This window comes from Dipteris shenzhenensis, chromosome 28 (genome assembly GCF_047967505.1).
Source record: "Dipteris shenzhenensis isolate YYH24624 ecotype China chromosome 28, Dip_SZ_1.0, whole genome shotgun sequence".
Taxonomy (NCBI): Eukaryota; Viridiplantae; Streptophyta; class Polypodiopsida; order Gleicheniales; family Dipteridaceae; genus Dipteris; species Dipteris shenzhenensis.
In genome coordinates, this window is record NC_141623.1 from 40230476 (window position 1) to 40255330 (window position 24855).

Sequence of the window (24855 nt, forward strand, 5' to 3'; positions counted from 1 at the left end):
GTACACATTTCAGGTTGTTGATGCAGCATTGTATCGAAGGTTGGTTGGAAGCTTATTGTATCTAACCAACACTTGATCGGATATAGCTTTTGCTATCGGGTTACTTTGTCAATTCTCATCGAAGCCAAGAGAGAATCGTATGAAGGTGGGATTCAAGGTTTTGAGATATATGAAGGGTACACATAGTTATGTACCTCATCGGAAGTGAACTCGGTGGGTTCCATGATTCAGATTGGGCTGGAGATTTGACTCGACATCAGGCTATTACTTAATGCACGTCTCAGTCATGGCTCAGGTAGAAGCAACCCACAATTGCACTCTCTTCTAGAGAGAAAGATTACAAAGTGGCATATTTGGCAGCTTGTCTCAGATGGAAACTGGAGGACATGGGAGTTCTTCAGAAGGAGGTGATTGTGATCATGTGTGACAAAAGGCGATTGCAGAGATCTTGGTTTAGGGTGTTTACACACCGAGTGCCACCCAATACGTGGCTATTGTGCATGAAAAAAAGGAGCGTCCGTCAAGTGGGGTAGGCGAAGGCCTCTGCCCAGCACTTGCCCATGCTCTAATAAGAAAATTAGAACCCACGACCTCAATCAGAAACTTCAAAGCCTATACCACGCAGGCAATTCCACATGCTTATCATTTTTACTATCTCATGTGTGTAATCCATAAATTGCCCATGCTTTCCCAAGCAGCTTGGGCGGGTCCTTAGGCCCCTCCCTCAAGCGTTCTATGTGGGGGAAAAAACCGGGTCAGGTTGGAAAGTGCTTTGAAATTTGGCTTGCCAGATTCTGACTCCTTTTGGAGTTGTATTGGAATTGAAAGTGCTCCCATATGGGGCGGCGCCTCTGAAGAAGCTGATGATTGTATGCTACTTTTATACCTGCCTTGATTTTTGTGGAGCTTCACCACCAGAGAAGTTGAGCTGGTGCAGGGGGTGGCTAGGGGCACCAATGATACCCACTCCGCGCTTTTCGTGCCAATTCGAGTATCTTCAACCATTGTAGTCAGTCCAAAAAATACCTCGCACTAACTCTTGTGCTCCCTACTCGGACAAAACATATCGAGGTTAGGTACCATTTCATCTATGAGTTGATTATGGACGAGATCGTGGAGCTGCTTTGTTTCCCTACAGAGGGTAATATTTCCTACATCTTCGCAAAGGATTTTCCTAGAGAGCAGTTGGAGCATCTCATTTGATGCATGGGTATTCGGCCACATATGCGTCCTTGAGAGGGGCTATTAGAAAAGGTCACTAACCCATTAGTGAGCCCCCATATGAGGAGGAAAAAAGGTTTAGATGACCTGGATAGGGATGATGGGCTGATTCAAGGCTTGTAGCATGGGCAGATACTGTCCGTGGGAGTCAGCTAAAGCTCGCGGGTGTTTTACGCAGGGCTGCAGCAGATTTGCAGTGCCAGGGAAGGTCTATTTGTAGACCTTGTTTTGCAACTTGCCTAGGAGCACGTTGGCATAAACAGGTCAGCACATTTGTTAGTTTGGTCACGTTCTACAGATCCAGGTTGGCCTGGTTCTGGTTGGTTTATTCTCCTGATAAGGTCGTACTGGTCAGGTGATTGCTGCCTATATAAAGTGGCCTTTGTTGGCTCAGTTCTCTCCCACAGAAGCCCTTCATACTGCATTTACACAGCACATCGCTGGATGTTTCTTGCTTTCTTTGTGAGCAGTTTTCTATGCCTATGGATGAATAAAATCTGAGCGTTTCTTTGCTATCTTCTGCTGAATTTCTGTGTGGGTTCAGCGTGGGTGTATGCACATCACCAGTGTGACAGAGATCTGTGAGATGTTCAGTTTTATTCTGCTGCGTAGGGTTACTTTTTCAGTAGGCCCTCAACTCTAATAGCATGATGGCTGTAGAGTTCAATGGGGAAATCTTCAGGAGCTGATTTGCTGACAAGGTTGACACAGTTAAATACTCATGCATGATGTTGGAGATTGGAAAGTTATAAGAAAATGAGAGTTTGCAATTGACCTTGGTGGACTGAGGATCTAGATTTAATGGGGCTTTGCAGGAGCTCAATGCCAAAGATAGTTGGATGTAGTTCCAGGGTTTTCACAGACACTTGGCGAAGGGAATCTGTGTGGGGCAGCCACGACGCACGTGGATTTCTCTATTCAATGGAGTTTATTGAGGGTGCCAGATGGTTGACAGGTTGAAGCAGACCCTTGATTCTTGGTGCATGGTAGGTTCCTAGTTCATGAGGGGGATCGTTGGATAGTCATCTATCATTTGGACAATGGCTCGTTCATTAGTGGGTGTGCATGATGGTGATTGATTAACCGTACTTAGGCATTTGGAAGATTCGTGCGGGCTCAAGGACTTTGTTTGGCAGTGATACATCCAATGTAATTCTATGATGCTTGTGATCCCAGTTGGCTTGGAGGGTTTGTGTGTTGGGGTAAAGGCACATTGCCAACCCTTAATTAAAGAATTAAAGATAGGACACCTATGACTGTCTTAAGACAGTCATAGGGTAAACCTAATCCTAATAAAACACAACTGAGTTTGTGGTGTGGCTCATCATTCTTCACACCCGCACTAGAGTGTCACTCTCTCTCACTCTCACTCTCTTGCTCTCTCTTCCACTACTCTCCCCCTCTCAACTGGTATCAGAGCCTCCTCTCCCAAGCCTCCTTTTCCTTGCCTACCCCTTTCCGTACGGACAGATCCGTACGGACGTACGTCGTCCGTACAACCGTACGGACGGACTGTGACAGCACAGGCGGCGCATTTTCGCCTGCAGGGCGACGAACAGTACGCAGGCGGCGGCGAACAGGGCGACAGCGCGGGCGCGGTCCAGATCGAGGTCACGGGCGTGGTCACGGTGGTGGTCGCTGGTCGCGGGTCTCCTTGCACAGGAGCTGCTAGCTACAGCTCGAGGCGCCGCATCTAGCTAGCAGCCAACAGCTGCTACTAGCTGCTAAGCCTCTCGAGGCATTGTGAGGGCGCAGTGTGAGGGCGCAGGGCAGCAGATCAGGGCAGGGTGAAGGCGCGGGCTGCAAGGCGACAGCAAGGGCGTGGGCGTCGTCGGGTTGCGACACTGCATCAGGTAGCTCCATAGCTGCTCGGCGCAGCTATTCCACAGTAGCAGCTGCTCGGCGCAGCTATTCCACGGCAGCCGTACGGACTGTCCGTACAGTCGTACGGACTGCCGTACAACTGTACGGACGACAGTCCTTCATCCACCTGCAGGTACAGTAAGGTTGGCGTCGATAGCAGGGTACAGTAAAGTACAGCAGGACTTGTTTGTTTTGCTGCAAAGACTCAACTCGATTTTTTTTTGGGGGGAAGCGTGCTGCTGCGAGGACAGAAGTACAGCAGGTACTCTGCAGGGACAGAAGTACGCATTTTTTTTTGGAAGAGAAATAGTGCTGAAGCACTCTGTTTTGTGCATGTGCGCGCAGTACATGAAGTATTTCTGATACATTCCTGAAGCATTTTAGCAGTATATTGTGCATTTGTTGAGGTACATCAGGTACTCTCGTGTCACTCACGCTTGAGGTGACTTGTGCCACAGTGGTGGTGTTTGCGCAGCTACTTGTCTTTCAGGAAGGTCAGATGCTTGTTTTGCAGAAGCTTCTATGCATTTACTGAGTGCAATTCTCAGTTTTGGGTGACCTTATCAAAGGGCTTTTGCCTGGATGTGTTTGCAGTATATGCCTTGAGGCAGTGTGTAGCCAGGGAGCACACATTTGCTTTGTTTCCGCAGTGCATTTGGTGACATTTGTTGCAGGTCACATTCTTTGTACGCACTTTGAAAATCTCAGTTGAGCCACGCTTGGTCAGGGCGCATCGAGTTTACTCGGTCCCTAACTGCCCATCGTTGACAGTGCTCAAAAGATTTTCTTCTTGGTGTCTGTACTTTGTGATTTGTGTTGTTACTGAGTACACAGGGGCAGTCTATGCATTGCACATTGTCAGGTACAAGTGTCAGAGAGATTTCATATTGCATGCTACCTCAGTGTTGAGGTGTTCTCCACTTGATTCAGGTGTCAGATCAAGGGGCTTTTGCCCAGACTTTGTTTGATAGCACTTGGGTTACCGACAGAGATCTTCAGATGCATTTTCTCCCCTTGGTATAAGGGTGATTGCTTGGGATTTATCCCATTTACTGTTGCAGGTTTTGTGACAGGCTGAAGGATCATTTACTGTTTTGGGGTGTTTGTCAAGTGGTTTCTGCAATTTAACTCAGTGCAAGACCTCATCTGAGGTGGGAGAAGTGATCAATACAGTCAGTACAGCAGTGTTTACAGCAGTATTGTTGGTTTTGTCAGATGATTATGCACTGTTAAGCACTTGTTGAGCAGCAGCAGCAGTCTGAAATTACTGTTTTTTATGCCTTTTTGAGCTCAGAACAGTTTGTCAGAAGGTACAGTATTTGCAGGGTCATTTACTGTTTTGCTGCAGATTTTACTGACAGTAAAAACAGCACCATTGAGAGTGCTTCTGGCTCTTGAATAGAGCAGGTTTTTTCTGAGAAATCAGAACTTTTATTCAGTCTTTTTACTTCCAGGGTGTCAGGTACTTTCCTCATCTGATATGGCATCAGGGGGAAGTGATTCTTCAATTCTGAACATAAAGAAACTGGAAGGAGCACACAACTATCCATTATGGGCAGAACAGTGCTTGAATGTACTTCTGTTAAAGAAGATTGCTAAGCCCATAAGGGTGAAGGGTGTCAAGCCATCTGACATGGCAGCTGATGACTGGGAAGAGCTTGATTTGTCCGCGAGGGCAGCTATCATGCTCACTATTTGAGACACTCTTGTGTTCAATGTACAGGCTGAAAAGACCTCTTATGGTCTATGGCAAAGACTAGAAGAATTGTATGCCCAAAAAGAGCTCAGCCAGTAAGGTTTATTGGCTGAAGAAGCTGGTTGATCTTCGCATGAAGGAAGGTACAGCTATGACCTCACACTTGAGTGAGTTCAATGCTATCTTTACACAGCTGATTGCACACAGGGGTTGAACCTTGATGAGGAGTTCAAGGCTACTTTCTTGCTGTGTACCCTCCCCGAGAGTTGGGACACTTTCAAGACCACCCTGTCAAACTCGAATGCCACTCTTATTTATGCTGATGTAGAGAGCTCTCTCCTTATGGAGGAGATGAGCAGGAAGAATAATGCGGGCAGCAAGTCTTCAAATGCTTTGCAGGTACAGGACAGAGGCAGGACTCAGCAGAAGGGGAGATCTGCTAGTAAGTCCAAATCCCGCAGTCAGTCCCGTGGCAAAAAGGACATTGAATGCTTTTATTGTGGCAAGAAGGGACATGTGAAGTCGAAGTGCTTCAAGTTCATACGGGATCAGAAAGCCAAGAAGGCTGAAACAAAGGATGCAGGAAATGCAAGCAAAGGCAAAGGCAAGGCCAAGGCAGATGACTTGGATGCAGTGAATGTTGCAGCAGAGGACAGTGACAGTGACATACATGATGTTTTATGCTCTTCTGCTGTAATAGCACATGCTTTGGTTATTGATGGCCATGACATGCACACCTGGCTCTTGGATTCAGGTGCTTCTTTTCATGTTACTCCTCATAGGGAGTGGTTTACTTCCTACACAGGTACTCATGGAGTTGTTCATCTTGGGAACAACTATGCATGTCAGATTGCAGGGATTGGCAGTATACAAATAGTATTTCTTGATGGACAGTCATTTATGCTTGATGGTGTTCGCCATGTGCCGCAAATCAAGAAAAATCTGATTAGCACTGGCTTATTAGATGACAGTGGTTACCACACCACATTTGGGGATTCCAAATGGGTGATTACTGATGGCCATACTGTAGTGGCTGAGGGTTTTAAGAGTGATACCTTGTACCCTCTTTATGTTTCCAGTGTGGGTAATCATGTTGTTGCCATAACCGAGCTGCCAAAGGTTTCATTGTGGCATAGCCGGTTGGGACACATGTCTGTTAAGGGAGTGCAAGAACTGTCACGTTTGGGTTATCTGCCGCCTCTCTCCTTTTCAGATTTGCCTACTTGTGATCATTGTATTTTTGGCAAGCATTCTGTGACTCCTCATAAGAGGAGAACTCCCCAGAATAGAGCACCACTTGATCTAGTGCACACTGATTTGTGTGAGATGCCACAGTTATCACTAGGGGGTGCAAAATATTTTATTACTTTCATTGATGATGCCACACGTAAGGTGTGGGTCTATTTCTTGAAGCATAAGGGAGATGCCTTAGATGCTTTCAAGAAGTTTGTCGCTCACGTTGAGAATCGGACAGGTCGTAGGCTGAAATGCCTCAGATCCGATAATGGGGGTGAGTATGTGTCACATGCTTTTGTGCAGTTTTGCCAAGCTAAGGGCATCAAACAGGAACTCACAGCCCCTCATAATGCATCTCAAAATGGTGCAAGTGAGCGGATGAATCGAACTGTTCAGGAGAAGGTTCGATGTATGTTGTCTTATGCTGCATTACCCCATGGCTTTTGGGCAGAAGCTGTGCAAACAGCAGTTCACATTATTAACAGGTCACCAAATAAGGCTTTGGAGTTGAAAGTGCCAGAGGAGGTGTGGTCTGGCAAGCCACCCTCATATAAGCACTTACGTGTATTTGGCTGCGAGTGCTTTGCTCATGTACGCAAAGAACTACGCACCAAACTGGATCCAAAGTCTATCAGATGCATCTTTATGGGTTATGGTGACGAAGGTGAAATGGGGTACAGGTTATGGGATCCCGTTAAACGGAAGATTATACGCAGCAATGATGTCATCTTTAAAGAAGATAGTGTACACAAGGAACCCTTGCAACCTGTGGAATACAGGAGGGTTATTTATGATGATGTTGGACAGCAAAGAATGCCCATTTATATGCAGCAGCAGGCTGCTGCAGATCACCCTGTTCAAGAGGGTATACAGGCTGGAAATCAGCCAGATAATTTTGCCAATGATGTACCACTGGATATGCCAGCAGATGGAGCTGTAGCACAGCCAGATATGGTGGTACAGCCACCTGTCATGCATGAAGAACAGGCTGGACAGCAGCCTAATCCGGAACATTTTGTTAGGAGGAGCTCCCGTGCACAACGGCCTCCTGCCAGGTTTGTTCCAGGAGCCAATAATGTGGCTGATTTTATCATGCTGACAGATTGTGGTGAGCCTTCCAGCTTCAAGGAAGCTATGGGAAGAGCAGAGAAAAAGAAGTGGGAGAAAGCCATGTTGTCAGAAATGGACTCCCTACTTCAGAATGATACATGGGACTTGGTGCAGTTACCTGCAGGCAGAAAAGTTTTGCCATGCAAGTGGGTTTACAAAGTCAAAGTGGATTCAAATGCTTTACCGAGGTATAAGGCCAGATTGGTTGCCAAGGGATTTAAGCAGGAGAAGGGCATTGACTTTGATGAGATTTTTTCCCCTGTAGTCAAAATGACTACTTTGAGAGCAGTGTTAGCTCTTGTTGCTCATGATGACATGGATTTATGTCAGATGGATGTGAAGACAGCTTTTCTTCACGCAGATCTCCATGATGAGATCTATATGAGTCAGCCAGAGGGATATGCTGTTAAAGGAAAAGAGCAGCTTGTGTGTAAGCTCAAAAGGAGCTTGTATGGACTCAAGCAGGCGCCAAGAGAATGGTACAAGAAGTTTGATGCCTTCATGCAGTCCCAAGGGTATCATCGGTGTGAGACCGATCATTGCTTGTACACCAAACGGGCAAAGGATGGCAGTTTGATGCTACTCATTCTATATGTGGATGACATGCTTATTGCCAGTAAATCTCAGCATGAGATTGGTGCTTTGAAGAAACAACTGCATAAGTCTTTTGACATGAAAGACTTGGGTGATGCAAATCATATTCTTGGCATGCGTATTACTCGTGACAGGTCCAAGGGACTTTTGTTTCTGTCACAGAAAGAGTACATTGACAAAGTACTGCAGAGGTTTAAAATGGAGGGGGGGAAGTCCATTAGTACCCCGTTGCCTCCACATTTAAAACTCAGCAGTAAGGACAGCCCCAGATCAGATGATGATAAGGCTGAAATGGCCAAGGTTCCATATGCATCTGCAGTTGGATCTTTGATGTATGCCATGGTTGCCACTCGTCCGGATATTGCTTTTGCGGTGGGAGTCATCAGCAGGTATATGGCAAATCCAGGCAAGCGGCATTGGGAAGCAGTGAAAGGTGTCTTGAGGTATCTCAAAGGTACCAAAGACTTGTGCATATGCTATGGTAGGTAGGATGCATTGGTGCATGGTTTCACAGATTCAGACTATGCAGGGAATGCAGATAACCGGAAGTCTACTACCGGTTATATTTTCACATTTGCAGGAGGTGCTATATCATGGGTGTCTCGGTTGCAGAAATGCGTTGCACTGTCAATCACAGAAGCTGAATATGTTGCAGCCACTGAGGCTTGCAAGGAAGCAATATGGCTTACTCGGCTGGTGGGAGATTTGGGCATTACAGGAGATATGCCAGTTTTGCATTGTGATAGTCAGAGTGCTATCATGTTGGCAAAGAATCCGGTCTTTCATCAGAAGACCAAGCACATAGAAGTGAAATATCATTTCATCAGGGAGGTACTGGAAGACAAGCGACTTGAGCTTGTGAAGGTACATACTGATGATAATCCTGCAGATTTGCTCACTAAGAGCTTGCCTACAGAGCGGTTTGCACATTGCCGCCACATCATGGGATTAGGATGAGACCATTCTTACTTTATGGTCTTGTATACAGTAACTGTATATTGCTGTAATTTTTATTCTTTTCTCCCCTTTAGGCACATTGGCCTGTAGGTGGGAGGTTGTTGGGGTAAAGGCACATTGCCAACCCTTAATTAAAGAATTAAAGATAGGACACCTATGACTGTCTTAAGACAATCATAGGGTAAACCTAATCCTAATAAAACACAACTGAGTTTGTGGTGTGGCTCATCATTCTTCACACCCGCACTAGAGTGTCACTCTCTCTCACTCTCACTCTCTTGCTCTCTCTTCCACTACTCTCCCCCTCTCATTGTGAACTTTGCTTGGAGGAGCAGTCCTTGGACCAGTAAGGGTGCCTTTGGTTTGTTCTCGTGAGCTTTGCTATCATCCCACACATAAACATGTATCGGATTTGTGGCACCCTCTTGACAATCCTGAGTGAGCACTCCCCATCCTCCTTGTCAAAGGGCAGATCTGTAAGTGGTGGGAGCTAGCCTTTTGATCTCTTCTCATGCAAGGTAGCATCCTTCCTCATCTGCTCTAGCCATGGCCCAATGAGGAGGCTACCATGCGCCACCAGCCAGAAGGAGTAGACCTTCCGTGGCTGAAGGCTGGTCCAGAGCAGAGACCAGAACCTAGTCATGTGGTATCTACTCCTCTAGCCAATGCCTCTCCCTTGACGGTGGCTAGCTACTGGTGTCTACCAATGCTGTGATGTCCTACCAATGCCTCGCCCTTGAGGGGTTCAGGAGGGAGGTCGCTAGCTATAGGTGTCTACCAATTTTGGTGGTGTACAAGAAGAAGGGCATTGCCTTCGTAGATTGCCTTGCCCAATGCTTGGGTGGGCCTAAACCACTCCCGTGGATCCCACTGTATCTGAAAAGGGTTTTGACAGTATATCCCTCAACCATCATTAAATGACAATATTTGAGCCCTTTTTAACATGGACCAATGTGGCTCTGATAATTGGTGAGAAAACACGATGTTAAGAAGCTTACATAGGTATCACAACTCTGAGACACACGAACAAAAAAGATTCCAAGATAAGTGAACTGAAAACTGATCCATGCAAGGCATCCCACAAAATCCTGCAGCTGCAAATTCCATCATGGATACTTATTCAAAGAACATATATCAAATCCTATACCTCTTTGGACTTTTCTTAGGTGGCAAATCTGGGCATCTAATAACTAACTTAATGAATGGTCATCTCCCTTCATCAAGGAGAAGGATCCATAGCGCAATGTTCATAATATGAAGGATAATTTTCAGAAAATTGGCTGGATAGGTTTCTCCCCAATATTTATAATGGTAAAGCTGCCCAGTGTCCAAGTCGTCTCGCAGAGTTCAATTCGGTTATAAAATATTTTCTAAACAGTAGTTGGGGTGAAGTCAAAGAAAAGTCTACAACTTTTTGGCTCTGCTGTTTAAATATATGTTTTTCCAAGGCATGCAATTATATTTATTTGGTATCAAAGTAGTAGTCGTGTTTATTTCATAAGGATCTTCTGCCTACTTATGGAGATTGACGATGTAGTAGAGATATGTGAGCATGCTGTCCACAGTGTCCACCATGATTCACATGATTTGAAGCATTGTGACTGCACTAAGTCATGGATGCAAACGTTTCTAAGATCTGCTGATTTTCAGTCTGGTTTTCTTTTCATACTTACGAAAACTCTTTTACAATCGTGACTTCTTTTCATAAGTTTTCCAAGGACAACACATTGGTCAATGAGCAATTATATATAACTATACAAAATTATCACATCTTCTTAGGTGGCTGAGGATATCAGAGGCACTATTTTTGGCGGCTTGTTATCATCGCCTTTGACTCCCACAACAAAAAGGAAGTTTCAGGTGGGACATCTTCAGTTAAGATGAGAAAGTCAAAGCGTATTATTTTAAAGTCTAACGATGTGCTATTTTGTGCATTTCCAGGGAACAACTGAAACATTTGTATTCACAAACATCTCCAGTGAGTTGAATATCTTTCGTCCAACAGGTAGCACATGATTGGAAACAATGCATATGAAGATGTACACTTATTCATTGTGAATGTATTGGTGAACCTTTTTCAATGTAACACTCTTGGTGTGGTATGTGGTGATGACAACATGCTAGGCCTGAATCGTTACTTTTTACTATGTACAAAGGATGCATTAGCATTCGGAGGTGGAAGCTCCTTTGCTTTGTACTTGGATGGGGACCTGTGAGTATTGCAGTCCCACTTTATGAACCAGATCATTACAAAAAGCATCTTAGTCTAAAACTTTCAGGATGTGTAACTCTTGTCATTTTTGTCCTGAAGTTTGCATGGATCAAGTGGTCGTAGTGAGACTTTTGGCAACTGCTGCTTGGCACATGCAGAAGAATTTACTGTAAGAAATGTAGAGGTACTATTCTTGGGCTCATATTGATTTGGTATTTTCTTGGCGTTGTAAAGGAGTCTACAAAAACATTGAAACCTGACATATCCAAATGTTGTTAATCAGCTTTGGGGTTTTGCGCACACTTCCAAATATGTGTCAAGGGAGGCTTCATTTAAGGAACCAGTGGAAGCCCCAGGCATTTGTAGATGGTAATGTAAGTACATAGTGTCTGCATGTGTGTCTGGTTTGAGGTTAAGATTGTAATTATTGATCAGATGCAAATAAAGTTAACCTAACTAATATGAGAACAGTAGTGCTTGGAAAGTAAGTGGAGGCTCTTTCCTAGTTAGAGGATAATGCTCCGCTCAAATTGGCAGACCATCCAAGAGTACTTTGTACCCTAGTTTTATGTAATGGATATTCTATTATTGTGGTGTTGCCATGTTATTGCTTTATTAGGAGACATTGAACGGTTACAGTTTCAAAATGAGCTGGTTTCAAATTGAGGAGAGTCATATTTCTGGCAGATTAATGCAGACATGCTCTGAACCCTCTAAATTTTCATTGTTTCTCTTGTATAACCCAATGTGCATAAGTATTGTTGTTGCTTTGCTGTTTCAGTGTTATTTACTACATCCTCTACAGCTAGAAGCCATTTAAAAAAGAAAGTGTCCTGATGTTTATATCACGTGGTAACACGAACTAGATTTCTATTGTCAAGTCGCTTGTATCCTCTCTTGAGATCATGAAAATAGATGGAATTTCTTTCTTGTTTCAACTGAAAGTAGTCTCCCTTTTGCCTTGCATGATCTTATCTTTTGAGTGGCTGTCTTTTCAAAGTTTTACAGATTTTATCTCCTTTTCACAATCAATCTCACATTATATCGGCGACTCCAATGGTCTCTCGTAAAGGATTTTGTTAAAGCCCACATTCATACAAGGATTGAAAGAAATGGCTAAGTCTTTATTTATATACTTTGTGGATTAATTTTCTAGCTTGTCCAATCTCTCTTTTGTGTAGGCTACCCTTTTACTGTTTGAGAAAGTTTTCAGACAATGAGAAGTGTGCTGATGTTTATTATTAGGGCACTTGTTACCGAACTTGTATTCCCATGTAAAGAAGTTAATACTTGCTCTCCATCCTATCGATGGAGAAAGGTGTTGATCCTTGTGCTATGCCTGAATCATGGTTGGATGCAGGTGCTTCATTTTGGTCTAGACGTGCAGTGGCTTTGCATTTTCTCTAGATGTGCGGGGTAGATGGCTATTTCCAGATGGTGCACTTCACCATGAACAAGTGCTAGTAGTATGCAGTGCAGAATGAAACATCGAGGCAAGGTGGAGCGTGTTACTTAGAAATGAAATGGCAAGCAAAATGAATTGGAAAGTTCTTCTTGCATTACTTAGCCTCTGTAGGCAAACATAATATACAATTTGCTCTTTAGTCGCACACTACGTATGGCAACAAGATGACTCTACTAATTGTATGACCTTATATATAAGATTTTGATGGTGTGTTGTGGTTACTATCCACCGCATTTACAACCATTCATACTTGCCTGTTAGAAGGGTAGGTGTCATTATTGGAGTGTCAAAAATCTTGACACTCCTGGCATGACCGTCGAATCTTTTGACAATTGCAGCCTCTACCATCTTGCCTTGTTTTTGTCTTGTCCTTTGTGAGTCAGTCTCCTACGTGTCATTTACTACCCGGCCTTTGTCCATTAATCCCTCGCATTAGTTAAAGCCGCATCACTTTGCCTTGGGGGTCCAACATTATTGCCAACTGATGCTCAAGCCATGCCTTGGTGGCTTGGATCTTCCTTTGCTCCATCATGTATGAGACAATCGATAAACTAAGCGGTGAAAAGCAAATGAAGCAAAAGAAGTCAACGGGGAAAGTGAGCAAGATCCTTTTACGTATTTCCAATATAAGCATACAGCAAGCAATCTATTATAGGAATCCAAGAGACAAAATCCATTAAAGAGGAATATCCATCCTTTCGAAAGGAATTTTTTTGCATCTTTTAAATCATAGAACTGTCGAGGAGTCGTCCTCAAAGAAGCCATGTCTTAATTATATATATTTTAATTTTTGAAGTACTTGATTCCACGCATGCATGTTACATGCTATGGTCATGTTTGTTTATCTTATATACACCTTGATTTAAAGTCCTCTAGTGACTTTTGCCTCCCTCAAATCTTTTTCTCTACCTCTTATACCTAAAGAGTGATAGTAAAGCCTCTTAATTCCTTGCATTGAAAGGACATCTAGAAAGCATAAAGGTCCTATCAGCTAATCATATCAATTTGAGAAAGCTGTAAGTTGACAAACGAATTCTTCATGGAGGTGATTTTTATAAATATTAGAATCAAAGTATATTTTTCTTTGTAAGTGAATACAAGCTTTGAATAAGTAATATTTGCGTAGTATAGATTATGGAGCTAAATCAATTATATTTCTTTGCTTTGCATTCGTGATCAAAACAAAAGGCGATGTCGAACAAGTACATGGATTGAAGACCCGAACGCATCCATCAACATAAAGGTTGAACTAATAGAAAGCTTGAAGCTGAAAGTTTATCATTGTTGCTTTGGTAACCAAGCTCATATAAATGAATCTCTTAGCACAAGGGATCAAAGACAAAGTCGAACATGTAGCGTTACAATGGGACATAAGTCAAGCTCTTTCTTAACTCGATGAGCAATCTTGACTAAGAGGACGTCAAAAAACCTTTCACCAATCTTGACTAGGAGGATGGCAAAAAACCTTTCACAATAGATAGAATGGATCTGTTTTCTCTCCTTCGGTCTTCTATCAAATTTCTCTCTCTACCATTTTCCTTGCCATTGCTTTAGCATAGCATGAAAGTTCACTACAAAGACAACACAAATCACAAAACAAATGCATTGTATGCTCGTTGTGATTCCAACATGTAATTTGAAACTTGATGCAACATGCTTATACTATTAAGGAATGTCACAAGCAACATAAACTTCGATTTTTCTCATACTTTTCAATTATTCATGTGTCATATTTAGCAAAGTATAAAACACCAACCACAAGCCCTTAAAGATCCTCTGGCATATCGTGCTAAGAATCACATGAAGAGTCATAATAAAAAGTCAAGCTACTATCTCACTATGAGTCGTATGGATTGCCGAGACAGGCGTAACCGCATACTTATCTCCCTCATGTCACTCCTTATCTAAAACATCTGCTTGAGCTCTCTTTGTAGCACCACTTTGCATAAGAGGCTTCGCAATAGTCTCGATAATGGAGTGTCACTATTAAAAGAGAAGAATGCGGACCCTCTAGCCAAGCATGCTCCCATGAGTGGTGCCACACTACAACTAAGCCACATGTAGGACATGGGGGCCGAAAATAGCCTCAACAAGACAAGATGACCACTCATGTTGAAGAATGCCATATTGTACTCTTGGCCACTAGCATGTAGTGATTCCAGTGGTCACACATGGGATGAATTTTCAACCTCTAAAAGAGAGGTTTACTATCTGCGTAGAATAATGGCGGTCTATGGGCTACCTGTTTGCAAAATACAAGCATGCACGACCACATCTAGAAGAACACGACATTCATATCAAAATCTTTTAATCACTCATGTGAATTGAATGAATGGAAAGATATCGTAATGCAACGCACCATGATAACAACCCCATCTTCTTTTTGGTGACCGTAAGGAAGTTTATTAAGTGAGAATATACGACGCGTCACCTCCAAACCTTGGACATGAACATACTGCTCCATCCAAGGAGTATACGGTCTTTCATTAACAAATCAAGTATTGATATTATATTTACACGAAGGGTGCAAAGACAAATAGTAAAGTTACATCTAAATTCATGCGACAAGGATAAAATAAAAAATGAAAGCTTGTGTTGTGTACTTGCCAATGGACAAACAAGAGCTAGCCACCCATCATCACCAGTGCGGCTTAGCTACATCTATGTCGTATCTCATATGCTTCTCTGTGAGCTTATTCCATGCAGGGATACCAACTTCCCCCTCCACCTTAAAGCTCGTCGAAAAGTCAAGTAGCACGAAGTTGGCCACCCACTTGATATTCTTGCCTATCCTCTTGTGGACCCTATCTTTGTTAGCAACCTTCAAGAAGAACTCATGTGCATACGTGTAAGAATCGTTCTTCTTTCTATAGCAATGAAGTCCATGCCCATAGAGAGACAGTCTCTAATAGCACAAGCACCTAACAAGGTATCTCGATGGCTAGCAATCTCATCCATAGGTGAAGAAGGATAATCAATAAAGGTAAATTGCTCCTTAACAACAATCTCCCTTCCTACGTTTTCAACAATTACAATACAATGAAGCTATTTAGTATTACTCACACACTTGGAATGACATGCATTAAAGGTGTAACACAACAACTATGGAGGAGAGCTTACCATGCCCTATCTTAGTAGAACCCTCATCCTTATCCAATGGGGGCATCTCATCTTTTGGTTCGTCTTTAATGGGTGGAGTCAAATCAACAACTGACAGTTTCATACAACCAATAAAATTTATAAGAGATAGATTCATGAGACTTTTTGACAGATCTTGTCATATAAACTTTTATGAGTTTACCTTCTTTTTCTTTGCTCAGAACATTTGTTCGTTTCACTCTTATACTCACAGGCTTGGGACTCCCTTTCTCCATTAGTTTTTAGACGTTGCCATACTGCATGTAGTTGTCCCTCTCTTTGGTCAGTACCTGCCCCTTGTTGTTGTGAAGTCGATCCACCAAGGACAATGTGCAAGCTCCCATTCTAATAACCTATTCATGGATTCGGTATACATGCATGTTGTAGGGTTACCAATCTCTAGCCACCCCTTACACAGCCTTGGCATGTCACGTAGTTTACCTTGAATAAAGGTGGGACAAATACCTTCAAGATAAACATTATGTTTTTTAACTCTTATCACATAGAAAAGCATGTGCAACCTAGTAAGACTATCAGTCAATAATACTTGTACACCACATGCTGAGATTCTTGGACTAGTTTAGTTACCTTCTTGTGCTCCATCCCACCATCTCCTAGTTTTTGGCTCTTCAGCTCGGCCCTACTGTCCCTAGTTCTGAGGGATGAGAACATGTGTTTTTGGCCTCCCACTTAATGTCTTCAATGTACAGCTACAGCATGTAGTCTATAGGCAACTCCAGTGGATGGTCTAATGCACAAAGTGCAGTCAAGTCCTCCAAAGCCATCATTGAAGAAACCTCCACTTTCTCAAGGAAGGCTTGCTTCAATAACCACCTAGAGGATGAACCACCAAATTAGTGACTTGATTATTATCACCACACTTAAGATCATTCTTACAACCATAAGACATGAAACATGCACCCTCTATACTCATTATCTTCGGATGGCATGTAATAGGTCTCTCGCATTCGCTTATTTGCATCCAGGAGAGCAAGGAACATAAGCTTCTTCTCATTCCTTGACTTAGCATTGGCAAGATATTTTAGCTTTGCTAATGTGACAATGGAGTCGTACTCATCATAGTGCAAAGACAAAACCTTGGATTTCCAAACATCCTATTTTTGGCATCAAGAATATTGAGAACCTTAAAGTCCATTGCAAAGACCAATATAAGTATGGTATGTAAAACAATAAACAATGAAACAAGATCACAAAAATAGACATGAATTCACCATTTCAATTTTGTCAACATACATGAGATTGGTAGTGTACTCCAACTAGAAAAAAAATCATTTGAAGAGTAAAACTTATTTTGAGAAGTTCAAGTAAAAGAGCATAGTTAAAGACTAACACAAAATAGCAGCACATAACCAGCCTAGTAAGAACCCCCCTACTCCATGGATACCACTTTTTTTTAATTTTAAAGTCATTTGATCTCGATTTTTCTATGACTTGGTAGTGGGATGTACTCAAAGTACTCATGAACACATTTACATCACACTCATAGATGTTGTTTGTATTGATGAGGTGTGTCTCGGAGACTTGCCTTGATATTTGCATGCTCATTCAATCCACAAATTCACTTTATGTTTCCAAATACCAAATACATACGCACCTCGTAATAAACAAAGGGAATTACGAGTTCATTCTTTGCAATCCCGCTAGCAATGCAAGTTTACAGGTGCACCGTGGGTCTATCACCATGCACATAAATCTTATGTGCCTTGACTTTGTCTCCATGTATGCTTGTGAAATCTGCTACATAGATCTAACCAGTGGTATGATGGTCACCTTCCCAGATGTAACAAATTATCCTAGACATAAAGTTGCACTCTTTTTATGGTTGCCACCTCCTTTTCAAATTCAATTTCCACCTCACTCCATATAGGATTCCTAAACTAAGCAACCTGCACTTACTGATCACATCACCCCCCTTCTCCATCTCTAAATCCACCTCTGCTAGACCAATGTCTAGCTCCTCATCCTCCTCCCTATGTGAAGGCTCTCCCTCTGACTTAATATTGTCCAAAAGGCAAAGGATTCTCAATATTTTCCAAGGGCACCTCATTATCACCACCTTCAATGTCTTGCACTGATCCTCCACTCTCAGGTTCTTTTCCTTTCCCCCTTGTCACCCTTGTAGGGATGACAAGAGAGGGCTTGTCTCTCTGAACCAGTTTGAGAACCCTCTTCACGAAATCCAAAAGTTCAGTAGTAGACACATGTATACTTAATGGAGGCCTTCATTTTAAACAAATCAAAAGTTCTACAAATTCAATTAAGTCCACCTAAAAGCTCTTGCAAGAAATGAGAAAATGAATTTCAACGAATAAGTAATGCTTATGCTCTCGCATAAGCCTCTTATTCTCTTGCAAGACCATCAAAATATTATTTTCCATGTCCATGTGAGATTTGGGTTATGCTCATACTTGAGCATACTGCCTTCACTCACATACCTACACCTTATGAGATAGACAATTTCAAAGGTCGACACAACTAGATAATTCCACTTGAAGAAATCATTGAAGAGTTTAGGAAAAAGATTTAAATGAATTGGTGCAGTACATGCTTGAACATAACCCTCCTATTCTCTTCCAAGACCACCCAACATATCCTTTTCCATGTACTTGAGATCTTACACATGCTCACATGCTCATAAATCTGCATAGCTCTCTCACTCACATACATACATCAAATAAACGAGGCTTAAATTTAATCAATTCAAACGTTACACAATGAAATCATTAAAGAGATTATGAAAAATAGTTAAATTAACGAACAAAGCCTGAGCTTGATCATGAGTCTCTTATTCTTTTGCAAGACCATTAAGAGATCCTTTTCTATGTTCATGTGATTTTGATTTATGCTCATAAATCCACATATCCCTCAACCTCACATACACACTGGCCAAAATTGATATTAAAAATTGAACAAATTAGTAGTTCCACAAAGCTAGATAACCTCATGAATAATACTAGCCCATGCTTGAACATAATCCTCTTATTGTCTTGCAAGACCATAAAGGAGATCCTCTCCCCGTCCATGCACGTTTTGTTCATGCCCATAAATGAGACTCTCTCACATAAATACACACAATTACAAACACCTAATACCCAAAAAGAAAAGCAAAAACTAGAAGTATAGATAGATTATCTACTCAATGTTCTAAGCATACATTGAGCCTCTATCAAAAGTCATGCTCAAAAGAATAGATAGATGATAAGTGAAAAAGAAATGGCAAGAAGAGAACCTACTTTGGATGCTGCCAGGAGTGCAGCCAAGAACCTGAAGTAGTAAATAGAGAGAATGTATTAGCCCTAAGTAGGAAAATCTAGATATGATTTTCTAGAACATAAAGTTCATCAAAATGAGCAAAGATAACTTAGCCAAAACTATAACCCAAAGATTGCGTTTCTTATTTGCCTACATATACAGAAAGGCTATTTCTTTATCAATGCATAGCATAAGGTCTTCTATGTAGCCCTACATTTCTATATGAATGCATATCTCCAGAAACATAAATTGAGAATATCTTTACAGATCTCAACAAGAGTACCAAAAATATCTATATAAATCCTAACATAGAAAGTATATTTAGCTATATATATTTTTTCATTATACATTTTATATTTATTTATTTTTTAATGTATATATGTATGTATGTATGCAACAATATTAAGGTATATACAAATCTCTATATAGACACACACAAATATCTATAGTTTTGGGTCATGAAACAAATGAATATGTTTGTCTCCATCATCAACAATTTGTATATGCCCAACATACAAATGCATACATCTCCATCTTATTAAAAAGAAAAATTTAATAGAATGAAAATTAATATAAATAAATAAATATGTATCGAAAAAAATGAACATAAATAAATATATTAAGATTAATAATATAATTAAATATATAAAATAAAATTGTTGAGTATTTTATCAAATAAGGAATTGAATGTGAAATATATTATTATTAAATATAGAGGCATCCCTATTGCAAAATTGTTCTATTTGTTTGACACTTTTTGGGCCCTCGTTTCAGGGGTTCATTCACATGGATGGAAATTTTCCAAGGTGTCCAAAATTGGTCCAAATAATCCCCCTAACATTGTTGGAGTAGCATGGAGACAAGATGGAGATACCAAGATGATGAAAAGGAGAGAGATTATTAATGATGTGTATGGATATACACCATACATATAGTGCTGTCTAATTGGACAAGCATGCAAGAGTCCTCTCGGGAAGCTTTTGCTAGGAGGGATACATTTTCTAGAGAATGGAGGGGCTCCCCCTTTGTCTCTGAGACTACTATAGGGCTGATATGCCCTTGATATGGAACTGTTAGCCTCAACCTTGGTTGCTCTATACCTTTGTTTTAGGAGTGCTTTTTTCATGCCTTGCATGATGTATTTCTGCTTTGATATTTATCTCAAGCAAATTTTTCATACTTAATAGAAGTCTTTTTTTTTCTCGCAAAAGAAAAAATCCAAAGATAGAATATATCATTTACAATGAAAGCCTTAGTTGGGCATGTTGCACATGTGCATGATCAGGAAAGGGTAGCATCTTTAAGCACCAAATAAAAGTGAAGATACTCAAGGGTTTTGAAGTACACACAATTGTGCAATGATCCTATCAATTATATGCAACGGAACTAGCCAAATAAAAACCTTCTATATTCACTCTGTGTACATTCACTTGTGATGGTTTTGCTATGTGTTCAAGTGTAAGGAATGATGACAGTATAATTCTTTGAGGTGCAATACCTCTCGATAAATTTTATGTTTTTTCAATTGAGAATCCTAATGATTTTCTTATGTTGCAATCGTGGGTCCTTGTGCTGCACTTGTGGGTCCTTGCCCTAACAAAGCACAAACTCAAATACAAAAGATCAAATTAGATTCCCAAGAGACCATATCACTAAGACTCAAATTCAATTCTTAGGTGGATTGAATTAGGTAGATTTCCCAATTAAGGTCCATTAGTAGCTCAACCAATCTACGATCATGAGAGAGAACTACCACTTCTTTGGAGACAGCTAGGAATAAGAACGGAATCAACTAAAGGTGGGACATAGTCTAAGGGTCTCTAAGAACAAGATCAACTAAAGGTGGGACATAGTCTAAGGGTGGAGACAAGGGTGGAGCCAGAGGAGGGTGGAGTTGTGTGAAGTCATCAAAGGTGGTAGAGATGAGGGTATATTAGTGTGAACTCAACAAAGGTGGTGGAGATGAAGGTGCGAGATGATGGAGGAGATGAGGGTGGAGCTATGTGAAGTCGACGAGGGTGGTAGAGATGAGGGTAAACTAGCATGAAGTTGACAAAGGTGGTGGAGATGAGGGTAGAGCAATGTAAAGTCGTTGAGGCTAGATGGCACTTAAATAGCCAGTATCCACCGAGCCACCTCGACGAGCTTGTCATTCTTCTAGTTAAGCAAATTGTTAGCAAATAATTGCCTAGTCACTTTTGAAGGGACATCATAAGAAATTTGTTCTAATGAGGCACTTCATTTTGATGACGGGAAAGCACAAAACACAAAACCCATTTGATTAGGTGGCCAAGCATGTGATTAATTGTCGGCAGCTCATATTTTGATTAATTGAAAATAGCTCATGATTATTTGGATGGCACCATTGGCCCTCCAGCCACTACGCTAGCTTGGATTTTGATTAATTTAAGGTGGCTTTATAGGATGGTTCATGATTATTTGGATGGCACCACTAGGCCTCCAGTCACCACGCTGGCTCAAATTTTGATTAATTTAAGGTGGCTTATCATGATTATTTGGATGGCAGCCAATCATCACACTAGCTTGAATTTTGATTAATTTAAGGTGGCTTATTAAGATGGCTCGTGAGATATGCCAGATGACAGACTGCCTCAAAGGCGACATCTGATTGTGAACAATAGCTATTTGCAACATGTTGCTTTCAAGGCAATGGTTACTGAAGCATATCAATCTCTGTCTTCTCAGAGCCACTTTGATATTGATAATGCATGGGATTCTTTTGTTTGCAAAATGCACGTTGTAATTAGATGTTATGGTAAGTCTTACATGAAGACTCTAAGGAGAACTGTTGCTCAGGCTAAACTGACTTGTCAACAAGACCTCATTGAACTCAGTCATTTTTGTCCTTTGTCCTTGCATGAGCAAACAACACTATGCCAAGCTAAACATTGTCTCCAAATCAATGATCACAAGAAACTTGCTAAATGGGAGACCAGAGCAAGACAAAGAGCTTTCACAAATAAAGGCTGCTCTTCATAAGAAATTTTTAAAATCTTGCATCAGAAGAGATTAAAAACAAACATTTGCAGGGTGCTTATGCCTGATGGGTCATGGACTACATCACGATCACAGCTTGCTTATGTCTGTGTACATCATTTCTCTCAGCAATTTGGTCATGCAGATCTTCCCTCACATTGGTCATGCAGATCTTCCCTCACAGCAGGTTTTGTCTACAAGAAATTTACTTTTACAGCATGTTTCTCCTATTATCTCCACTACTCAAGCTTTGGAATTGGAGGAACCTTTTACTGAAAGGGAATTTTCAGATGCAATCAAATCCTGTGGTAGATGGAAATCTCTAGGATGGGATGGTCTTATAGTTGAGTTTTTTTAAGAATATTGGCCCCTTTTGAAGCATACCTTGCTGCATATGGTGAATTCTGCTTGGCAAAATCAGAAAATGCCAGACACATGGAAGAGAGGTATTGTTAAACTCCTTCCAAAAAAGGAAATCTGTGAATCTTTGGCTGATTGGAGACCTATCATGCTTATGCCAGTCATTTACAAAATTACTACCAAAATGATTGTTGATCGGATAAAAGGCTATTCACCGCGTGAGCTTGGATTTTGAATAATTTAAGGTGGCTTATTAAGATGGCTCGTGATTATTTGGATGGCACCATTGGGCCTCCAATCATTGCAGTGGCTCAAGAGAGTTGCAAACTTTGCTGATCAGACAGTCATCCCATCATGCAACGGAGGTAGCTATTTAATTGGCTACAAGCCCGATGGCTAAAAAGCAGTGACATTAAGTCATCACACTTAATCCTAATTGATCTCTAAGGGTTGCCACTCAATCCTTACCATGCCATCATTTCGCTCTCCACTCCATCATTATTATAAGTCTCCATTTTTTGCCTATTGAAGGCTAGCATGGTGGCAATTTATGACCAGCTTAGTGGTGTTGTTTCCCAAGTAGTTAAAATTAGTTTAGTTTACAAGTAACTAAATTAGTTTAGTTTAATTTATGGACTATTTACTAGAAGTTAAATTAGTTTAGTAGTTTAGTTTCTGGGCTGTTTTGGGTCATACATGGAATGGCTTGGACTGTGATCATCCAAAACCAGCCTGACAGTTTTAACAATAATTTCTAATTCAATTGGTTAATGTGATTACCATCCAGGATACCACATCCTATTTGTTCATTCTCTCAATGTGACTTCCTCTACCACAAAAACTTGTAATGCATGTATTTCTTGGCTGTCTCAATTAAAAGGAAAACCAATATGGCATCAAACTTTACCTTTAAGCAATCGAAATGGTATGAACATAAGGGATGACAATTCTATTGTATCCGTACCAAAGAACAATTAGTGAGAACTAATTGTTCCTCTAGTCTCATGTTCCCTTTGTGTAATGCTGCTACTCTTGAGCCACATTTAAATAAATGAAAAGTAATTGTTTCCAAAACCAGCATTATATACTGAGACAAGATGTGGGCATTATTTGCTTCAAAAAATCACAATCAAAATGCATTGAACCATAAAACATCTCCATCCACAACATCAGTTACATGCTATGGCTTCATGCCCCAAGTACGTAAAGATCACAAGAATAGAGTTGATTAAGGCACTTGTTCCTTTAGTACAAATAAACAAAGCATGTGGGAGAGGGAGGAAGAGAGGAAGGGACCGACTTATTAGTTGGCCATGAGGAGCTAGCCAGATCTAGCACCATAGAAGGGGCATGAGGAGGTTCCTAGCAGTCATTCTAGCACTCGTCTCAAATTGCTTGGGACACTACGGATTATTTGAATGCTAGTGTTATGATTGCTCTTATTTCAATATGCCTTTATGACCATTCAACCAATTGAACCATCAGGCTAGACTTAGTTCTACCACCCCCACTTTGTTATATGCACAATGTGCTTGCCAATGTGATTCCCACACTCCAATGCTTCCATAATGCCATGCCATGTATGGTGCATGAGCATATAAAATGTGATGTCCAACAAGAAAATAAATTGGGAAGTACAGGACCATTCAAAATGTACATCTTAGTATGCAAATTAGAGATTACCATGTACTGTGTCACAAGCAATCCCCATATTCTGGCTAAAGCCATTCAAGGCATTGATGAAACACTCTGCATCACCATCTTCAAACCTTTTCTTTTGTAGCAAGCTATCAATAACTGACCAAACTTGAGTTTTTTCCCATCTTTTTTTCCCCTTCCCCCCTCATTCACAACATGCATTGTGTAACTTTATCCATGCATCAAATTCATCAACACATTTGAGCTTGTCATTCTTTTTCTTTGCATAAAGAAAGTTTAAAGCCTTGACACTACCAAAGCTTGGATCACAAGGAACATTTCTTGTTTTTTCAGATCTTTTCTCATCTTTTGTAATCTTAACGTGCCTAGAGTGTAGACCCATATCTAAAAGGACCTCTCCAATTCTTGCAATCATCCTCTCACTCTCTTGTTGGGACTTCAAGTTATATGCATCAATGATGTACAAGTATACCAGCTTTTTAATTATTTTGACAATAGTATGAAGGGCACAAATGTGTACTCTCTCAAGAGAAAATTTAAGAATTAAGTCTTTAGTTTTATCATCATACCACATGTCTAGCAGCATGCACTCAAACTACCTTGATATCAGATAACTTCATCAACAACATCATTCCGCTAAGTCTAAGACACCAACATCATCAAGCAACAAGCAAAAGGCTCCAAATTCCTTTCCATGAGAACTCCCTCTCTTTCTGTCCAAAAGGATTTCACTCTCCACCTGGACAAGCGTTCACTTGAATTCAACATCAATGAGAGAACATTCCTTGGTTCTCTTTATTCCTGTTGCTTGCTATTGCAATAACCTAGGACCTCTCTGAAGTACCCACCAAATCAACATGAATCTCTTAGCTCTTCATTAGTCGAATTGCTAGTTGCCACACTTTGCCTCATAGTGGCCTTGCACACCCTCATCCGCCTTCGTGGAGTTGGCCTGGTTCTCGGTGCAATATGAGTAACCTTCCAACTATTCCAACGTCCTTGTTTTAAGGGTGGGAACTTGTTTTCTTGACAGTGCATGCACTAATCATCCCTTCTCTTCTCTATTTAATTGAA

General features: G+C 41.1%; 1 protein-coding gene across 3 annotated transcripts in view; it reads left to right on the plus strand.

Moving 5' to 3' along the window:
- LOC147883564 (uncharacterized) overlaps nt 1-12529 on the plus strand; it is a 33916-nt gene extending 21387 nt beyond the window's left edge. For 2 of the 3 annotated variants that reach the window (XM_087400064.1, XM_087400061.1), the window contains exons 4-8: nt 10457-10537; nt 10619-10682; nt 10802-10889; nt 10989-11073; nt 11173-11660. In XM_087400064.1, coding sequence (XP_087256190.1) covers nt 10457-10537; nt 10619-10682; nt 10802-10889; nt 10989-11073; nt 11173-11262 — 408 coding nt within the window. In that variant the 3' untranslated portion in view covers nt 11263-11660. Of the gene's footprint in view, nt 1-10456; nt 10538-10618; nt 10683-10801; nt 10890-10988; nt 11074-11172; nt 11661-12249 lie in introns of those variants that run through there. The other variant, XM_087400062.1, reaches the window with a different exon arrangement.
- Nucleotides 12530-24855: the final 12326 nt, after the last annotated feature.